This window comes from Ambystoma mexicanum, chromosome 1q, assembly GCF_040938575.1.
Source record: "Ambystoma mexicanum isolate Mex_15411 chromosome 1q, UKY_AmexF1_1, whole genome shotgun sequence".
Lineage (NCBI taxonomy): Eukaryota > Metazoa > Chordata > Amphibia > Caudata > Ambystomatidae > Ambystoma > Ambystoma mexicanum.
In genome coordinates, this window is record NC_090922.1 from 295,296,843 (window position 1) to 295,318,842 (window position 22,000).

Genomic DNA, 22,000 nt, shown 5'->3' on the forward strand with positions numbered 1-22,000 from the left:
CAGTCAATCACGCCATCCTGATTAATCGTCTCTGCAAGAACCTGAGCATCACAGATCAGGCCATGGCATGGTTGACCTCCTTTCTCTTGGACTGACCTTCCCAGGTCCAACTTGGGTCCTTTCTCTCCATCACCTCTCTCTAAACTTGTGGCATCCCCCAGGGCTCTTTCCTCTCACCTTAGCTCTTCAATGTATACTTGGCCCATATGGCCCACCCGATTTCCACCTTCTCTTCCAACTTCGAATGTTATGCGGATGATACACAGCTCTCTTTCAGGCTTCCCTCAGCCTCCTCTCCTTCCTCGCTCATTCCTGACTGTCTATCCACAATTCAGAAATGGTGCGCCCCCAATGATCTCTGCCTCAACGCCAGTAAGACTGAGATTCTGCTTATTGGGACCCCTGATCCCGCTTTCTCTCTTGCACTATGGCCACCCCCCTTGGCCCTCTTCCCTTCTCATAGGCAAAATACCTCGGGGTCATCTTCGACTCCACTCTCTCCTTCTCTCCTCACAGCACGGACCTTGTGTCACATCCCGTCCTTGTTGGAAATTGCCATGGCATTTATATGAGCGCTCTTCAACACACAGAACCCGTTAAAAAACTACACTTCCCATCTTCCTGCTACGTTGGTCACCTGACACGCACGCACCACATTGCCGTGTCTTCTGAAGACCGTATTTAGTACTGTCTGTTCGAGTGCCCAGCGCTCCTAAACTGTGTTAGTTTCGAGCGTTGTTTCCTGACTCCTGTGTAAATCCTGAATCCTGTGCTAACTCCAAAACCTTCGCCCCTGCCTTCTCTTCCGTTTTCCAACGCCCGCCCCTCTTCGACTGATTTCCCCGGAATCCTTGAACTTGGCTTGCATCTCGACCTCCACTTGCTAAAGTCCTTTGGCTGTGACGCTTAATATACTCGAACACGAACATAAAGGAACTAGCGTGAAGTAACGCTAAATTCTTTGCCCTTCATTTTTGTTTACTTCAATTCATTCTTTTTTGACACGATTTATTTTGGACGCTTTGCTGAAATCTACAATTGGATTGCTTTGGACATTTTGGGACGCTTTGCTGAATTTGATTTGGATCACTTTAGGATATTCTTTGGGACGCTTTGCTGAATCTATTTCGGAACACTGTGGATTTTGATTTGGAACGCTTTGCTGACTCTACTTTGGAATCCTGTGGCTATCTTCTTGGGACGCTTTGCAGCACTGAAGTCCTGAGACACTGGTGAACTCCTCCTTCACCGTTGATATAAGAATACCCCTTTGTGTCCATTACTAGTAGGCTACTGGTACATTTTGCTACGGAACAGGTAAGAGTGGGTACTTGGGGGGTGTTGTTTGCTGTTGATTCGGCAAATACCTGGCTGCATTCTGAACGTCTGCTCTGTTCTTCCCTCCTTTAGCTCTGCTGAGTCTGCTCCTGCCTTTTCACTCAAGCCCTCAGCCTGACAGGTGGAATAGATTCATTGTAGGCTAAGCTCTTGGGAGGGAAGTCTTTGGCATATCACGTTGGAGACTTCGTGTTCGGAGACAGAAGGTTACTTTTCCGGGACTGGGAGAGTAGCATCTGCGGCAACTGGGATACCATACCTAGGTTGTGACAGATTTAGGAGCCTAAATTGTAAAACCCTCTCTCGGTTATGGAGGCTGCCTCAGACCCATTGGCAGCCCTCATGCAGGCTTTTTCTGCTCTTCGTACCGATATGGCATCAGCACATGCGACATTACATCAACGCATGGATGTTTTACAGAGCTTTGTGCAGCCCTTACCCCATGACGAGGAATTCGGTGACGCCGCGGCTGCGGCACCTCCTCCTGTACCACCTCCGGCTTCAGTTCCTGTAGTCCTCCCTGGACCATTCCCTTTGGCCCCGCCAGAACGCTTTTTGGGTGATCCCAAAACGTACCGGACCTTTGTGAACCAATGTCGCCTTCATTTTCTTTGTCGTCCCTTGGCATTTCCAGATGCTACTACAAAGGCGGCATTTGTTCTTTCCCATCTGGGTGGCACTGCTGCAGCATGGGCTAATCCATTGCTAGAAGCAGATGACCCGGCTCTGTATGATTTCGATAGATTGATCCAAGCCATGAACAGTGTGTTTGATATGAGATATAAAGCACAGTCTTCGGATCTGGAATTCTTGGCTATCAGTCAAGGCAAATCGGATCTCTTGACTTATCTTGCCCGTTTTAATCAATTGGCGGCTGAAACCACATGGCCAGAACAGAAGAAATCGGCTGTGTTTTATAAAGGTCTGTCAGATGACCTGAAAGATGCCCTATCAGTGGTACCTGCTCTTCCTTCTGGCTTCCCTGAATTGCTAGACTTAGTCTTACAAGTCGATGCTCGACTCCGGCAAAGACGAGGCGAACGTCGCTATCCCGATATTCGCAACACCCCTCGATCAGATGGAAGTACCCCTGTTTCCCAGGGGGAAGTTGAACCTATGCAAATCGGGGCGATTAGGGGTCCATTGTCCAAAACTGAACGGGACAGGCGGGTGGTGAATAACCTATGTTTCTATTGTGGACAGTCAGGCCATTACATCCGTCTGTGTCCTAAAAGACCCGCTAAGTCGTCGGGAAACGCCAGGACTCGCCCTTGAACCGGGCCTTCCGGACGAGTCAAATGATCCCAGGCCCGGGTGAGTGTTTTCCGTCCTCGCATGTTTACCTGGCCATGTCCTTTGCGGCTCCCGGCGTCATTACCTTTTCCAATCCGGTAATGATAGACTCAGGGGCTAGCGGGAATTATATGGATCTTAAGTTGGCCAAACGTTACGGGCTACCTATATTACCTAAAGAAAGACCTGAGGAAATACATGCGGTAGATGGTTCACGTTTAATATCCGGACATGTGACGGATCAAACAGGACCACTACAAATGTCTACATTACAAGGACATTCGGAATCCATCACTTTCGACCTTATCACGGCCCCTCAATTCGGCATCATTCTGGGGCTTTCTTGGCTGCAAAGTCACAATCCTGTAATTGACTGGGTTGAACAAACCGTACGGTTCTCTTCCTCTTTTTGTATACAGAGGTGCTTTACGTCCCGTAATGTAGCGGTATTGTCCCCTTGTTTGGCGATGGTAGATTGCCTCCCTTCTATCAATGCCACGTCATCTAACCCTGTTTCGGTCCTCCCTTTGGAATACCAGGAATATTCTGATGTGTTTAACAAAGGTCTTTCGGAAAAACTGCCCCCACACAGATGCTATGACTGCCCCATCGACCTGATACCTGGAGCAGCAATTCCTCATGGTCGAATCTACTCCCTTACTCAGAAGGAGGAAGAACATCTACGGAGATATATTGACAACGCCTTACGTTTTGGACACATACGTCCGTCCCGTTCACCAGCGGCCTCCCCAATATTTTTTGTGCCAAAGAAAGAAGGGGATCTGCGCCCCTGTGTTGACTACCGCGCCCTTAATAAAGTCACGGTGAAGAACCAGTATCCGTTGCCACTTATTACTGAGCTCCTCGATAAAATGACCTCCTCCACTATCTTCACCAAGTTGGACTTGCGGGGAGCATACAATTTGGTGAGGATGCGAAAGGGAGATGAGTGGAAGACTGCCTTTAAGTCAAAATATGGGCTTTATGAATATTGTGTGATGCCCTTTGGGCTTTGTAATGCCCCGGCGACATTCCAGCATTTTGTAAACGACATCCTCAGGGATATGCTGGATTGCTATGTTGTTGTCTATTTGGATGACATTCTAATCTTTTCAGACACTTTGCCCCAACATATACAGCATGTGCGCTCTGTTTTACTTCGTCTAAGGGAATACTCTTTCTCTTTGCAAAACTAGAGAAGTGTGTATTCCATGCGTCATCTGTAGAGTTTTTGGGGTTTCAGATTTCCCAAAAAGGAGTACTCATGTGTACCTCCAAGGTTCGGGCAGTTTTGGATTGGCCCGTTCCGAGCTCAGTAAAAGCTCTTCAATCCTTCTTGGGTTTTGCCAATTTTTATAGGCGTTTCATTGCCTCATTTTCTGAAATAGTAGCCCCATTAACTCGATTGACTAGTCCTAATGTTCCTTTTTTGTGGGATGAGGAAGCACAAACGGCATTCCGGAACCTGAAGGACGCATTTACCACCGCTCCTGTATTACAGCACCCCAATCCAGCTCTCCCATTTATCGTGGAGGCGGATGCTTCAGCCATTGCAGTAGGGGCCATCCTTTCGCAGGTTTGCCTCGCTACTCAACGCCTACACCCAGTAGCTTTCCACTCTCGAAAACTTACCCCAGCTGAACGTAATTATACGATTATGGAAAGAGAACTCCTTGCAATCAAGGTGGCGTTCAAGGAGTGGAGGCATCATCTTTTAGGCGCAAGACACCCGACAACTGTGTATACAGATCATCGAAACCTTCAGGCCTTGTCGCACGTGAAATGCACCAACGCCAGACAGATACGTTGGCATTTGTTTTTTACCATGTTTGATTTCACGGTGACATATCGCCCTGGTCCATTACATGGAAAGGCAGATGCCCTATCCCGCATTGGTACTGACACGGAAACTGTCAAACATTCCACCCCGGTATTACCATCAGGGGCTGTTATATGTGTTTGTTCTGTCTCTCCCACAATTGTAGTCAGTTTACGAAGATGGGCCAAGGATCATGTTTCTGTCCTGAAGGAAATGGACGCTGAACTGATCTCCGGACTTCCTTACGTTAAAGGTCTGCTATACCTACCTGACAACCAAACCAGACGGAAGGCCCTTGAATGGTCCCATGACCTCCCGTTAGCAGCCCATCCTGGCCAGGCAAAAACCTACGATCTTTTGCACCGTTGGTGCTGGTGGCCTGGAATGAAGAAAGATACCGAACAATACGTCCGTAGGTGTGCCGTGTGTACACAATGCAAAAGACCACCTGGTAAACCTGTTGGTCTTCTAATGTGTATGCCTTTACCACCGCACCCATGGCACACGGTGACCCTGGATTTTGTGGTAGAACTCCCCTGTATCGGGGGTATGTCCACAATTCTTGTGGTAGTGGACGTCTTTACCAAGATGGCTCGGTTCATACCGTGTTCGGGAATACCAACTGCTCCCACATTAGCTAACTTATTCTTTGACCATGTGGTACGCTTTTTTGGTCTACCTACGATTCTAATTTCCGACCGGGGGTCTCAGTTTACCTTGCGCTTTTGGCGCGTTCTCACTTCCTCATTGGGTGTTGATGCCCGCTTGTCCTCGGCCTACCACCCCCAAACGGACGGCCAGACTGAACGTACCAATGGCACCATGGAACAGTTTCTTCGATGTCTGTGTCTACAGCATCAATCAAATTGGCTGTCGGTTTTAGGTGCCGCAGAATTTGCCTATAACAACTCCCTGCACTCATCGGTTGGCTGTTCTCCGTTCTATGCATTATATGGGTTGCATCCAAGGACCCTTCCACCTGTTTTGCCTTCCCTACGGCAATTTCCTGCAGTCAATGCAGTTAGGGATTCATTGGTTGCCATCCGTAAATCTGTATTGGCACATCTACAAGCTGCACAACATCGCACCAAGATACAGGCGGACAAGCGGCGTGCTCCGGCTCCTCCTTATTCCTGTGGGGACCGTGTATGGCTCTCAACAAAGCACCTGGCCATTCGGGGTAAACGGAAGCTTTTACCATGTTTTGTGGGTCCCTACACGATCCTGCGGTGTCTCAACCCCGTTGCTGTTCGTCTGGACATCCCAGCACATTGGAGAGTGCACCCGATCTTTTAATGTTTCCTTGCTTCGGCCATTTGTACCTGGCACCCGATTGCCTCCCATCCCGGCCCCACTTACAGTCCGTGGTGAGGAGGAATACGAGGTGCGTGCCATTCTGGACACCCGCCTCTGTCGTGGGGTTCGGTCCTATTTGGTTGACTGGGTGGGGTATGGCCCAGAGGACAGGTCCTGGGAGCCAGCCTCTAATCTGAGTGCACCCCGTTTGTTGCGTGCTTTCTGGTTACATCGCTTGCGTGGGCACAGGAGTAGTCGCCCTTTGTGGAGGGGTACTGTCACATCCCGTCCTTGTTGGAAATTGCCATGGCATTTATATGAGCGCTCTTCAACACACAGAACCCGTTAAAAAACTACACTTCCCATCTTCCTGCTACGTTGGTCACCTGACACGCACGCACCACGTTGCCGTGTCTTCTGAAGACCGTATTTAGTACTGTCTGTTCGAGTGCCCAGCGCTCCTAAACTGTGTTAGTTTCGAGCGTTGTTTCCTGACTCCTGTGTAAATCCTGAATCCTGTGCTAACTCCAAAACCTTCGCCCCTGCCTTCTCTTCCGTTTTCCAACGCCCGCCCCTCTTCGACTGATTTCCCCGGAATCCTTGAACTTGGCTTGCATCTCGACCTCCACTTGCTAAAGTCCTTTGGCTGTGACGCTTAATATACTCGAACACGAACATAAAGGAACTAGCGTGAAGTAACGCTAAATTCTTTGCCCTTCATTTTTGTTTACTTCAATTCATTCTTTTTTGACACGGTTTATTTTGGACGCTTTGCTGAAATCTACAATTGGATTGCTTTGGACATTTTGGGACGCTTTGCTGAATTTGATTTGGATCACTTTAGGATATTCTTTGGGACGCTTTGCTGAATCTATTTCGGAACACTGTGGATTTTGATTTGGAACGCTTTGCTGACTCTACTTTGGAATCCTGTGGCTATCTTCTTGGGACGCTTTGCAGCACTGAAGTCCTGAGACACTGGTGAACTCCTCCTTCACCGTTGATATAAGAATACCCCTTTGTGTCCATTACTAGTAGGCTACTGGTACATTTTGCTACGGAACAGGTAAGAGTGGGTACTTGGGGGGTGTTGTTTGCTGTTGATTCGGCAAATACCTGGCTGCATTCTGAACGTCTGCTCTGTTCTTCCCTCCTTTAGCTCTGCTGAGTCTGCTCCTGCCTTTTCACTCAAGCCCTCAGCCTGACAGGTGGAATAGATTCATTGTAGGCTAAGCTCTTGGGAGGGAAGTCTTTGGCATATCACGTTGGAGACTTCGTGTTCGGAGACAGAAGGTTACTTTTCCGGGACTGGGAGAGTAGCATCTGCGGCAACTGGGATACCATACCTAGGTTGTGACACCTTGCCAAGAAGGCCCACTTCTAGCTGCAGCCCCTCACCTTCCCCCAGAAGCTCACTGTCTCCAGACCTCTGGTTATCTCTAGTCCAGACTACTGCAACAGCCTCTTTTTCAATCTGCCTAGCTCTACTCTTCGCCCCCCTCAACTAATCCAGAACAGGACTGCAAAATGTATCATTGGCCTCAAGCCCAGGGACTGCATCTCTCCAGCCCTAAAATCTCTACTGGCTCCCGGTGGCTGCAAGGATCAAGTCCACAAGGATTTCTGGGGCCGGAGCCTGCACTATATCAAGCTACCTAAATAACTTACTTCTAGAGCCCGTCGCTCAGCTACCTCAAACTCTCTGAGGGTCAGACGTTTCTCCAAGCTCAGAGTAGGGGGTAGATCGCTCTCTTCTGCAGGTGCCTCCCTATGGAACGGCCTCCCTGCCACTCTCAAACTTGAGCTGCTCAAGACCTTCCTTTTCTCCTCTGCCTTCTCTCTTCCTTGCTAACCTTCCTGTCTGCCTGCCCTGACCTGCCTCTGGGTACTCTGAGTCTCACAGGGTACCAGGCCTCTCCATGACCAGTCTTCCTACCCTGCCTCCAGGACTACTGCACACTTGGGGGCTGTAACTGTAACTCATACTGCCCCCTGCCCTCTATGCACTTACCCAGAACTGCCCTGCCCTGGCTGCACTTACTCAAAGCATTGGTGCCCTAACTGCACTTTCACCTTCCCTCTCTCTTTCCCCTTAACACTTTGTTTGTCGCACTTGCACGATCCGAATGACACAAGGCCTACTAGGATCATTGTCCTGTCTTCCCTCTGCCCCCCTTCCTTGCCTTGTGGCGCCTAGAAACACTTGTGTGCAGGCACGTTATAAATAACAAATCATATCATATCATTGGGTGCATCTGATAAGAAGCTTTTGGTAAGTTTCATTTCTAGGCCCCCTGTGAGATATTCCTGTTTCTCAAGAGATCTGCAAGTTATGCCCAGGTTACTTCAGTACACATTTTCTTTAACCCCTGGAGTCTATTGGGCTGAGGTTTGAGACTATGGACACTTTTTTTCTTATTTCTATTAGCTTGTAGAATTAGTGCATTGAGCCAGATGGACATCATGATCAAACCTTCAGGTCTAACATTTGTTTCTAGATTCCACATGTGCCAAGAGGATGTGTGTTTTCATAATTTCCTGTATGTCCTCCAACCAGTCCCTCTGATTCTTCCCTCTGGACTTCTGCTTTTTGGCTATCTTCTCTAGGTCCTCTTCCTGTCCCTATCTCAATCGTTAAGGATCTAAGTGTAAAAATATCTTCCTGCTTATCTGTGGAGCGTCAAGTTAGTGCAGTCTGCCAACAGGGCAATTTCCAACTAAAGCTGTTCCGTAGGGTCCTTCTCTTTATCCCGGTTCAGCTCCGTAGTCCTCTGGTGCCTACCCTAGTTACATCTTCTACTGACTACTGTCATTCTTTATACCTGGCCCCGCCTTCCCACCTTCCGCGAAGTCTCCAGATTCTTCAGAATTCGGCAGCACGCTTAGCCGCTTCCACTCCACGCTGCACCCATATTACGCCCATACTACAGCAATTACACTGGCTTCCTGTCTCCCGGCGCATTCAATTTAAAGCATTATGCTTAGTGCACCGTGCCTTCTATGGTTAGTGTGCCGAGTACCTCCAGGCAAAATTCCACCCCTATGCCCCCAGTCGAGCTCTGCGCTCAGCAGATATCTGTCTTGACTCAGTCCCTAGGTTTAAGTTCAGTCGGATTGGTGGCCGCTCCCCAGTTGCGGCCTCATTCTTATGGAACGCTCTGCCTCGTGTCCTGCGTGCAATGACGAATCCCCTCCCTTTCCGCCGGGCTTTGAAAACTCATCTTGTTTAAGCTCCTTCCCCTCCGTCCTGCCGAGCGGCGCCAAGATGCCTCTGGTTAACGCTGCGCTCTACAAATAAATTGAACATAACATCCAAAAAGTAAGTACTGTTGCAGTGTCTCTATGTCAGAAGGATCATTCCATCTTATTTTTGAGAGTACATCTCCTTTGCACGCATCTCAAAGCCTGCTGGTTACTTGTGGATCACCCAGGAGCTTTGAGAGCTTTCAATAGCCCTTTGAATAGGTGGATAAGGAATCTTATCTCTATGGGCTACTCCATTTCTCGCATTGCGCTACCCGTCATGTAATCAGGGGAGGGCGACAGGGGGGTTGCAGGGAATTTCTCTTCACAATGCATGCAGGGCACCTAGCCAGTCTAAACCCTTAACATTTGCTTGTCACATGGCAGGGACTATTCTTCCCAGGGCTTTTTTGGGGGTGAAGGGGTGGTAGGTTCAATCGTAGATTGTTTCACTTTATGTCTGATTCTGTGAAATAAAACCTGACCTGGTGTACAGTAATTGGTCTAGTGTTATGTTTCCCTCGGTCCGAGTCAAAAATTCAGTATCCTACCGGAGTAAGTACTAGGACGAGGAAGAGGGACATGGGGGTAATATCCTTAATAGTTACCCAAAACCAGAGGCATTGCGAGGGGGGGGCTGAGGGGGCTATAGACCCGGGTCTTTTGGTTGTAGCCCTGGATAGAAGCTCAGGGACTACAACCAAAAGGCTATAGCTAGCCCCGAGTCCCGCCAGTCCCGACATTAGCTTAGCCCCTGACTTTTCCAGACCTAGCAACACCCCTGCCCAAAACTATCCTTACTCTTAGCCCAACTCTGCCTCTGCACAGAACTTAGGCACCCAGACATTTTGGGGTACTTGAGGCTCTCATGTGAGAAGGGTTCTTAATTTACTTATATTAAATATATGTATATTTTAGAAAGGACTTTGGGCCTCATCACGACCCAGGCGGTAAGTTACCGCCTGGGCCGTGACTTTACCACCATGGCGTAAACTACGTTTACGCCATGGTGGTTGGCGGACTTACCGCCCCATTCCGACCTTGGCGGGGCGGTAAGTCCCCAATCCCCATTTACCCTTCCCCATTCCCATTTTTGCCCCATAGGGCATAATGGGAGTGGGGAAGGCGTTAATTACGCCACCGTAAATTACGGTGGCGTAATTAACTCCATGGTCCCTTAGCGCCATGGATTTTAACACCTGCTAAAAGCAGGTGTTAAATCCGCCATGGCGCTAAGGGATCTCGTACTCAGGCGGTAAGGGTCGGCGCTGTTTACGGCGCCGTAAAACCCCTTACCGCCTGAGTTGTAATGAGGCCCTTTGTCTCTGGACACACCACTATTGAGTAAGTTTGTAATGAGGAAGAGTAGGACTAAGAGTAACGAAGAGTACTAGTAAGTAACAAGGCAATTAGCACGATATTTACAAATTGCATGCACCATCCCTACTGATCCATACAAGCAGCATTCGACAGTTTACCTCTCTGACACAGTGGGGAAGTAGGCAAGCATGCATCCCCACTGACAGGTGCATTTTGGAACTGCTGCTAAATCCGGTGGACCAGGACTGTGTGTCTTCAGTCTGCTCCTCTGGATTTAGACCATTTCCGAGCTGGGACGGTTAATGGCACGGGAATCCGGGCGAGTCTGTGTGCCTGTGCCATTTTCCACCCCAGTCAGAAAATAACTGTCATGGGCGCACGGCAATGATCACTAATGACTGCCATCAAGATTTGCAACCAGTGGTCTAAGTGTACAAAGAGAAGTAGTGGAACTATGTTCCCTGCTGGCCTGCACTCACTCCCCCAAATCCCATCACCACGCCCCCTCCGACACCCAATATAAACCCCCAAACACATGCACCCATACTCGTCCTTGGCACTTAAAGGGTTAAGGAAACGTTCAGTGTGTTGCAGTGAAAGTGCAAGTTTCAACTTCTTCCTATACTTTTATTTTAAAACGAAACCATTCCGGAACGGTTTCTTTTTTAAATAAAAGTATAGGAACGGTAAAACCTCATTAAAAAAAAGTAGAGGAGCACCGCTCCCGCCCACTTCGACCACTGTTTGCAACCCCCACTATCTCACTCACTTCCTCTACCCACTTTTGTCATCTGCATTTCCCATTAAACATTTTTATTCTCTCCCCTTTCTAGGGTGCAATTGTCCTGCCTTTTCTTGTGTTCCTACCTTAAACTTGTTGTTTGGTGTAAAAATATTGCAAGCCAGTATAATAACTCGGCCTGCTAGGATCAGTGTGCAGGGCTGGCTTGACCTTTCATCTACCAAGGTTGATTAATTGGGTTCCATTGACTTGTGTAATAATACCACCTATCATGCAAGTGCTTAGAATAAAGAGCTAGCTATTCGACTTGAAGCGCTATGTAAAAATGTGATATTATTATTGTTAAAAATAATGATGCTTTTAGTAGCAATAGCAGTAGTAGGAAGAGAAAATTGCAGCCCAGAGTGTATTTAGGGTCTGCAATGTTGCAGTAAGTAGGAAATGGTAACATCAGATGAGTCTGTGACTTCTTATCTGCTGTCCGTTTTTGTCCATCTCTGTGAAGAAGCACAAGGTGTGCTAAACTTCAGTTATATCTTTTCATTTTTCATAGATGAGAACATCCCTCAGAGGACTGCTGCCTGTACAGGCTGTTCAAGTAACACAGTTCCAAATCCCATTGGCAGTCGGTAAGTGACACAACAACAGCAACCTTTTCCTTCATCGCGCCCTTCTGCAGGCCTGCGCCTAACAGTGATACTAGAATAGTGGAATCCCTTTACCACTTTGGTGGCCCACACTTGGCCCTCATCAGGCCCAATTCTCACATTTCTTTGCCACAAGCAGTTGTAGAAGGTTTCAAGAAGACCATCAGGTAGTGTGCCCTAAACTAGTGTTGCTTCATCCACTGAGGTGGCTTACTCAGAACAGTGAGCACTGTGGCCTAGATAGGTGTCGTTTTACATCATGTAAATGCCCTTTGGAGAGCACTAGCCGATGCAACCCGAGGTGGGCACTTTCATTGCGTTGATTGCGCTGACAGGCCGCCTTCAACGAACGGCGGCCTATTGGGGAACAATGCATAAGCTGAATGTGGATGCGGTGATGGGTGAGGAAGTTGCGGCCGAAGAGGAAGGAGGGGGATTGTGTGTATGTGTGTGGGGTGCAATTTGTGTGTATTGTGCAGGGTCAGAAGAAGGATGCAGATTCTGTTCAGCCATTTCAGTTTTAGGTTTATTAAAGAAAAGGAAACACGCCTCACCTTCCCTATGCTCTAAGGGATCCCTCCCTAGCACAACTAACAAAAGTGCGTCAGTGATGGTCTTAACAGAAACTGGTTACCGTTCAAAACTAAACATAACTGATCCATCCACTATAACAACAACTAAAACTAAAAACAGGAGGTTGACTACCTTCTGTGGTGGCTTGTTTTGCTTCTCGTAAGGTTTTATTTCAATAGTGAATCTTCTCTGGTTACTTGTTTGATTAGCTCATACAACTCCTACAAGATTTTGTTTGGCTTTTCCTTCCTTTGCTTATTACTCTTTTGGGTTCTATTACTTTCTTCTTGATTGTCTCTAGAGAGATATGTTCTCTTCTCTTCCTGTGGTAAACTGATCCGCCACTTATAGGTCTTTCCTTCTGTTTTACTTTTTTGGGCTTTAATAATTTAAGACTGAGTGTTCCAGTATTGAATTTAAATTCATTGCTTGAGGGTCCATTATTTAGATTCTTTTATCTTTACTGAGACGAGTAAGATTGTTCTCAAATATTTGCACTCACTCCCTTAAATATCACAGTCTCTCGTCTTGGTTTAAGCATCACAATTATTTTACTTGGACTAGGACAGTTATGATTAATCCCATAACAATTCTTATTCAGCTGTCTTGCTTTAATGATCAAAGTCTCTTTATTTTGACTGGGACGAGTATGATTAGTCCCATAACGATTCTCTGTTCCCCTAACAGGTCTCCCGTTATCCCTGTTACCTGGGTCATCTAGGATCAACGCCATAGGCCTTCTAATTGTTTGGGGTCTCTTCTCTGTATCGTCAGCTTCCTCTCTTGTCCTCCTTTACGGCTTCCTCTTTCATGCTGTTGTCAAGGATATTCACAAGGTACTTCCGGGACCGTTAGATTCCATGAATCTGTCTTCACAAGGGCTTCAGCGGTAGTTGGGGAACTCTTGGTCCACCACGTGTCGTACATGGTCACACCACCACTTTCAGTGTCTCTTTCTCTCTCCAGGATCCATGACGCTCTGCGTCCGATGGTTCTTCCTGCTCTCTTCCAGGTAAGACACTGCGCGGCTATCCCGGCTTGTGGTTCCTTCCTGGATACAGGACACCACTCGTCCAATTCTCTCTCTCTCTTCCAGGTAAGACGCTGTGTGTCTGCTTTGGTTTCTGCCTTCTCAGTCAGACGCTGCATATCTCCTTTGGTTTCTGCCTTCTCAGCAAGATGCTGCATATCTGGTACTCTCTCTGCCTTCCCAGCAAGAGGCTGTGCGTCTCGTTCACTTCCTGCAACTGGCAACTCTGCCCTTTTTATAAATCGCTGGCTTTCTCCGTTGCCAGTCTGCTCCCTCCTTAGGTGTGATGTATGCTGGAGACTTCCTTGGTGTAGGTCTATGCTTTTCTATATCACTCTTGCTTGGCCTACCACTTCCATTGGAACAGGATACTTTATTTAAACGAGACATTTTCTGAATGGCAATAGCAGATACAGGTTTCTTCTTCATATATGTTCCCATGGCAGATGCTTTTCAGAGATATGATTGAGAGGGATTTGAGGGAGTTCCTCATCGGAATGAGAGTCCTTGTCCCCAAAGGGGAAACCTCTTCCAGTGAGGTCCCACTTGCCTCTACCCCTATGCAGGGTATTGCAGAGCAGGGTCACCTCCCTAGCCTCACAGGGTGGGGCTCCACCTTTGCGAGAAGAGACGAATTCCTGTGATTCGTCACAGTATGCATGTTTGTAGAGTTAGGAAAGGGAGGAAGGGTCAGGAGTCGGGGGTGGGGGGTGGCGGAGCTGTCCCTCACTGAACAAACACCAGGCCAAGGGGGAGGAGGGTGGTGAAGGGAATGGGGGTTGCAGAGTTGTCCCCTGTATTAGGAAAGGGCAGAGGAATGGGGTGCGCAACGGGAATGATGTTTCCCCACAGCGCCGAAACAGGGTTCGCGCAACCGGGCATCAGTGAAAACGGCCTAGTGAAGCATCATAGATCCCTGCAACCAAGTTTAAAGTAACCTCACACAATGGGAATGTCCTAATCTAAACATAAGGAACACGGAGAAGATTAGTGCAGTCTCACATTGGGGTTGTCCGGCTAAGGCAGGCATACAGTCCCTCGAATTAACCACTTGGCCTTTAGCGATATCTTTATGGAACATGCATAGTTTCTCAGAGTGGTCACTTTCAAAATCAATGTCAGCCTGATTATTATTCCCCTTAGGTGTGTGCTGTGCCAGCAGACGTATACAAACTCCAACAACACAATCTGCCAATGCACAGGCAAGACTGAGGTAAGATCTTGCTGAGCGTCCTCCTCCTTCTGTTAACCTCCCTCTGGCCCTGCACGTCTTTCTAAAATTCAAAATGGTGTGAGCATTACATGATGACAATGTTACTGGACAACCCTCTAATATTATTTTAAGTTTTTATTCTACATAGCACAGAGGACCTGTCATTATTAAAGCGCTGTACAAAGTTAAATGAAAACTTTACAGAGACCACGATAATACTAGCCAACAACTGCATCATTGTAAAGTTGAATTTGTTAAGATGTCAAGTACAGGAGGAACAGTGTGTGTTTTCTGTTTTAGTACCTTGACAAATGGGGGTTGCTGGTGTAAGTCATGTAAAGGCTGTTTCCTGTTTGCATCCCATAAACAAAAGATTTTCAAACCCCACTGATTTGAGATTGTGCCTTAGAGCCATACGTTTCGAAGTTGTATAACGAGGATCATAGAGTTTGTAAGGGTAGGCAAGGTTTAAGCCTTGACCTAGTATATTTTGGTCTGGATCTCTACTGGCTCTTATGTACTGGGTAACTACCCTCAAAATACTTCTGTTATGGACTGGACAGGTGCATTAGTAACAATGGATACAATATTGTTCTGAAGGACCTGTTGTCTAGCTGGTGTCGACTTTTGAGCACCCATATAAAGTGAATTCCACTGGTCAAGTTTAGAGGCAATGGGCCTCATTATAACTTTGTCGGTCCGCAATTAACATGCTGGTAATTCCGTTTACTGGCACGTTTCCGAACCAGCAGAGTACAGGTTTGCTGGTGGGGTGGCCTGATTTACCTCCAGCCAATGATTTACTTCCAGCCAAGTGCTGGAGATAACTCAGGCACCCCACCAGCAAAAAGTAGCCGGTATTAACTGCACCAGTATTATTGGTGCCTGTAATACTGCCAATCCCCCTTTGGAATCCTATGGGCTCCATGGAATGGGGATTAACCTACTGTTGCCAGCACTTGTAATATTGCAGTAATTCCGGCATATCAGGTGCCAGTAACGGTAGGTTCTGTTTGCTTGTATCCCGCCGGATTTATAATGAGGGCCAATGGCTTCTATGCCTATAGTGACTAGATCCTTTTCGTCATAAAAAAGGGTGTATTCTTTTACAATACCTTTTATAGTACTGTATTTGAAAGCTTCTTTTGTACATATCACTCCTTTTTTACTGATGGGCAGAAATAGCGCCATTTTGCAAATGGGAAGCTCAGCAGCAGCCATCTTTAAAAACACAATTCATCTTTAATCCACCCTTTCCTCTAGCCATCAGCTACCAAAATTAGTGGTCTGCAAACCCATATTCATGGAGGCTGAGCTGCTGGTATTAGCAGATGAGGTGGTGGTCAATGCTGTTGAACATTTTGGGACAAATCAAAGTAAAACACCTGTCTGTCACGAAAGCACAATATGGACTGATGGGGGACAAGGTAGTTGTGGTGGCCACTGTGCAGTGAGACATGGAAGACTGCAGGAAGAGGTGGAATGACCTCAAGGCGCGTGTCCGCAGTCACCTTGCCTCTCACTGCTGTGAGACGACTGCCACTGGAGGAGACACAGTGTAGCCACTGCACCTCAACCCCTAGAGGAGAGAGTGGCAAGCATCCTTGGCTTAGAAGGGGTAGAGGGAATTGGAGTAGCAGAGGTTGTAGCAGGACTCCATCCAGAACCACGGGAGTACAAAAGCGCACCATGGGGACAGGGGTATGCGAAGGCAGTGCATGTGTCTCAGCGTCTTTGGGCTCTCACACAGGTGACAATGTTGATGTGAAGTCCCTTGCTGGTTTACCATCAACAATGTGCCCACCCTCCCCCGTCTCTGCACCCCTGTCTGTAAGTATCTCTGACCTAAATGTACTAGGACCAGTTGGTTGGTCTGTCTTGCCCCTTCCCCCCACACCCACCCCAGCCCCGAGCTTATACCACTTTATGCACTTCCACTAGGAGAAATGTTAGGCCTAATATGCTAGTTTTTTATGTTTAGATCATTCAGAATCAGGCCTAAGAATGATTATTGTATTCCCCTGTTACCTTCCCGCCTTGAAGCACTTCACCTGTGTATAAGCGCTATATAAATAAAAAAATAAAAAAATGTCACAGGAATACATATGATGGGCCATTCCATGTGCACACCCTGGATGTCGCACCACGTGATAAAGAATGAAAATAAATGTGATGACTGTAGACATCAACAGAGTAGTCACCTAATGTACCCTTGAGAGCCAGAAATGTACTATGTCATGACCAGCAACCCAGAAATATCGTAATTACCAGTCCCCCACACATGACCCAACACAAGCGCATAAGTTACCACACTACACACAAAGGTGTCAGACACCATGCCCTCTCGCCAAGATGTTCACCATATAACATCAACAAGAATATCCACCCCATGAGTTAGAGTACTATCACAAGCATGGTAGGTCACATATGGTTGGACAGACACCTTAAAAAAAAGTATCTCTAAGATTGTAGCCACCTGCACCAACAACCCAGGTACACAACCACGCTATTACACCAGGACAATTACACGCATGCACTCTGTATCAGTCATAGTCCCCAGCCCAAAAAAGCAGGAACAAAAGGAGTAACCAGAGGTAGCTGCCATCTCTACCGGCATTGTCACCACTGTAGTAAGCTCTGCAGCGTTGACTACTACCAAGCTACTTGCCCCTACATCTGCTTCTGCACTCATCAACACCTTAACTCCAAATCCGGCAATTACCTTGCAGATTGTACCAATCCTCACCTCAACTCCCAGCAGGGTGCCTGGCTCAAGTCAAGCAGGACTACCTGTGGTTACCGCTACCATCAGGCAGCCTTCATTGTCTCCAGCATAGGCTCTTTGTCTCCCATTAGTAGTGAGGACGCAGTTGACTTGCCCTGATTCTGGTCACCCCCTCCAGGCCGTGGTTCTCCTTGGATCAATCCTTTACAATCACCTGTTGCTGTTGACCTGCAGTCACTTACACAGCCTGATGACAGTGTGAGGCTTCAGACAGTGGCAATGCTGCAATGGTTGAGAGCAATGCCACACCCACCTCTCACCTGTTCACCAACCTGCTGCCCTACCCAGTGATGCCTTCTCTGGCATCTGGCAGAGGCTCACAAGAATAGAACAGCAGCAGGAGGGGATGGAAGAGCTCACAAAGTTCCAGCTGCAGCATGTGCAGGCAATGCAGGATGCTGTGCAAGGGGCCTCAATGAGAATAACCAGGGACATGGCACACCAATGCCAACACCTATCTGAGGCTACAGTGGTGAATACTGTTGTGGGCTAGAGGGTGTGGGAGCTTACTGAGGCACTATCACCTGGCCAGGAGAATATGCAGAGGGCACCTCTCCTCACGATGCAACACATGCGTGGCCGGGAGTATGTCAGCTCTGCCTCGGATACTCCCACAGAAGGGTCGCAAGCAGAGAGCCCCCGTAGAAGGTTGTTACGAACCATCACTCACACACCAAAGGTGCCTTCTGCCCAAGAGAAACACCATAAGAAATTATTGCTGACTCCAAGATGACATTGCGGATTGAAAGAGGTGGGAGGTCATGGGTGTTGGGAAGTGTGGGTTGAGGGAAGACATGGGCGTAGGGAGTGAGGGTGGAGGCGGGCATGGGTATCATAGTCTTAATAAATGGAGTTTGCATTACAAGTAAAGATTCAGTAGTTTTTTGGGTCGTGTCATAGATTTTACTAAAGTGATTTGTCTATTTACATTGTGCATATTATATATAAGAAAAACATTTCTACCAATTCCTGATGCCGCAAGCGCCCATCCCTTCCTTCTGCACAGCCATCCTGTGCTGGTCCGCCAGCCCATGTCTCATCATCCTCCTCCTCTGAGTCTGCCAGTGCCACGTCCTCTTCAGCAGGCAATGGAACATCCATCCTGATGCACATATTATGCAGCATCACACACACAAGGTCTGTGTCTGCCAGTGCCACGTCCTCCTCAGCAGGCAATGGAACATCCCTCCTGATGCACATATTATGCAGCATCACACACACAAGGACTGTGTCTGCCAGTGCCACGTCCTCCTCAGCAGGCAATGGAACATCCCTCCTGATGCACATATTATGCAGCATCACACACACAAGGACTGTGTCTGCCAGTGCCACGTCCTCCTCAGCAGGCAATGGAACATCCCTCCTGATGCACATATTATGCAGCATCACACACACAAGGAATGTGTCTGCCAGTGCCACGTCCTCCTCAGCAGGCAATGGAACATTGCTCCGGATGCACATATTATGCAGCATCACACACACAAGGACTGTGTCTGCCAGTGCCACGTCCTCCTCAGCAGGCAATGGAACATCCCTCCTGATGCACATATTATGCAGCATCACACACACAAGGAATATGTCTGCCAGTGCCACGTCCTCCTCAGCAGGCAATGGAACATTGCTCCGGATGCACATATTATGCAGCATCACACACAAGGACTAGCTTCCCAACCATTCTCCGGACTGTACATAACTGCCCCTTCAGTCCGGTGGAAGCCCCCGAACCTTCCTTTCAGGAGTCCAAATGGCACTCTATGCACACCCTGGTCCTTGTCTCTGCCTCATAGGTAATCTCTTGTGGTGTCCCAGGGTTCCTTGTTTGGGTCATGAGCCATTGTATTTGTGGTAGCCAGAGTTGCATGAAAATGCAATGAGACTGGGTCAATTGCACATAGGTAATGGTTGTATGGCTGTTCATATATTGCTGCCACTCTCAGTGTCAGGTTGGATAAGGCTGAGGAGGTCTGCAAAGGTTTGCCGGCTGAGGCAGGACAGTGTTATCAACTGTGCATATGTCAGTACCCAGGGCAATGGTCTGGCTCTGGAAATGGCTGCCCTCCATGCCATGCTTCTCCTCCATCTTGGCCCTGGTGGGTTCCTTTGTTGCTGCTGCTGTGCTATCCTCTGTAGGCCAATGTAAGCTATGATTCCCTGGATGTCAACGTTAGCAACTGACATGGGCTGCATGTGGCTTGGGAGTGAGTTTGGGGAAGGTGTGTCCCTTACATGCCCTGTTTCAGTCCATTGGGTGCACCTGTGGTTCATTTTCTTCATCTCATTGCATTTACCTCCAACTGTTTTTGCCAGCAACTGTGCCCAATTGCTGGCAGAATTACCACATATTTTTCTGCAGTATTATGGTGGTATTTCCACTTGTAATATGGTGGAATTGCCATTTCTATTCCTAGTGCTAATTCCGCCTGCGGAATTAGTGCCGGGACTAATTCTGCCAGATGTCAGTGGTAATTCCAGCAGTAATAATTCTGCTGGGGGAATTAGCCCCCTTTTTCTGGAAAGTGGCAGTAATTCTGTTTCTACCATTTTTTTCACTTACTGCCGTACTCGAAGTGAGACCCAAAGTGTAAGTTACTCTAGCACCTGTTCTAAGGATTGAGCTTAAAAATACCATGTAAAGCTAGTAGGCAGATATTGGCTATGTGATATGGTGCAAATACCTTGCGAGCAGCCAGAGGAAATCCTGGGGTACTCTGCTGGAGGTTACAATTTCAATATCAGTGGGGCATTCTCACCCCACAGCAACCTAACTCAAAATTCAAGAAATCAAAACAGTAGTATGCATTTCAATACAGATACAGCAGTAGAATATTCAGAAGGTACCTAAGAAGTAAAATCATGAAAGATAGAACATTCACACAAACTGATCCTTGGCACTCTTAGTGAAAATCACATTGCAATATAATATGCAAGTTGTGCCGGGAGTTGCCTTGACCCCACAGCAATCCAACATTCAAACTAATACAATTAAAGAAGGTGGCCCACATAGTGGCGCACATTTCAACAAAGAAGCATGGATTATTAATACTGTAGTGATAACAAATTTGACTGGTTGCAGAGAGGCAACTAATTTAGGGCTCCACAATTGTGTACCTTGATCCCAGGATGGGCAACCAACATTTATCATGCTGTGCTGCACTGTATCAAAACTACCATGGGTGTAGGTTCAGGAAAGCCAACCTTAGTCACCCTGTAATGGTTTACTGCAACGGTCTAACCAAAATCTTACTGTGTAATGAGACGGAGCAGGAGTCCTTAGACTAGGGATACTAGGAGCTTGGTGTAAGGTACAGTTAGCATGCACAAAGGGTAGCCAAGCAGTAAAATGTCCATACAGGTAAGTATAGTATGCTGTGATTGAACCAGGTACTTTTTGTTGAGAGGTCCGAGCCCAACCAAGGGAGACCTAAGTGAACCTTTATTGAACTGTGAAAGAACTTTTTGTGAACGTAAAACAAGTGAATTTAACGTGGAAGGCCAAGCGGGCTTCGAACCACGTTTTGAACTGCCTTTTTTTGATAACTTGAGCCAGAGTGTGTCATCCTGTATACAGGGGCCGCCTTACTCCATGCTGTCCAACGTGGTGCGGAGAGATGATTCTGCCACCTTCATACTTTATCATAACACTGACTTTCCTTGGCATAAACATTCCCCATTGCACATTTATTGTATTAGGTTTTTTTAGTGTAGGTCATTTTGATTTGTCATCAATGACATTTGTCATGTCATCTTTGATATCCTGGGTGTTAGTCTTAGCAGCGCACTGTGGTGGCGCGGGTTATGGTTGCTTATCTGACATAAAAGAAAGGGGCTAAAGATGTGATGGCGTCAGTGATGGCATCAATGACATGTGTGGTGGCATCTTTTATGTTCAGGGTGGTACTGGTAGCAGTGGAGAGTGCTGATGGGAAAAGTGGGTGATTAGCCTACCATAACTTCCGAATTTCAGGGTTTTTTAGATTTTACTTGTAATCATAACGTCCTTTTTTACAAAGTTTTTGTACAAAATGGCATAGGTTTTTAATAGGGCAACTTAACCATAGCGTCCCTTTAACAAAGTTTTTTTTTGTAGTGAATTTTGGACGTTTTTAGTAGGGAAACGTAACCATAATGTCCCTTTGAGAAACATTTTTTGAATGATTTGCATAGGTTGGCAGTACTGTAAGTGATTCATAAGATAAATTGACCAAAATGTTTATTGAGTATTTTGAAGGATTCCAATAGTAACACATAAGCATACTGTAAAGCAACATTTCACTTCACTGCCCATCTTTCTATGAATTGCACAGTAGCATATGCTGTAGCACAGCATGGCCACATGGTGCAGAACTCATACACACTTCACAATAATATGGGTGAGTCGTTGATAGTGCGGAAGGACATTGTATATTGTTGTACGAACTTGTAACTGAAACAATTCCCGTTCACAACTCAACAGGGCAAGTTTGTACCACAATAGAAGCAAGAGTGCATAACGAGGTCTTTGAATCAGTAAACCCCATTGCACCCTACAAAAATGGGGACTGAAGGCCATTACCAATACAGATTTTACGGCACTAACCCATTGCACCAAAAAAAATGATTTTTTATCTGCAACCGGAACACCTCCGGCGTTCCCGTTTGAAGAAAACAAATCCTTTTCCAAGATCGCTACCATGGAAAGGGAAGGCGGCCGTTGTATACAAA

General features: G+C 47.2%; 1 protein-coding gene across 2 annotated transcripts in view; it reads left to right on the plus strand.

Moving 5' to 3' along the window:
- The window catches only part of LOC138527483 (meckelin-like), a 642,839-nt gene that overhangs the window by 320,217 nt on the left and 300,622 nt on the right, over positions 1-22,000 (plus strand). For both annotated transcript variants that reach the window (XM_069638711.1, XM_069638700.1), the window contains exons 4-5: positions 11,605-11,680; positions 14,445-14,514. In XM_069638711.1, the coding sequence (XP_069494812.1) occupies positions 11,605-11,680; positions 14,445-14,514 (146 nt within the window). The remainder of the gene's footprint in view (positions 1-11,604; positions 11,681-14,444; positions 14,515-22,000) is intronic.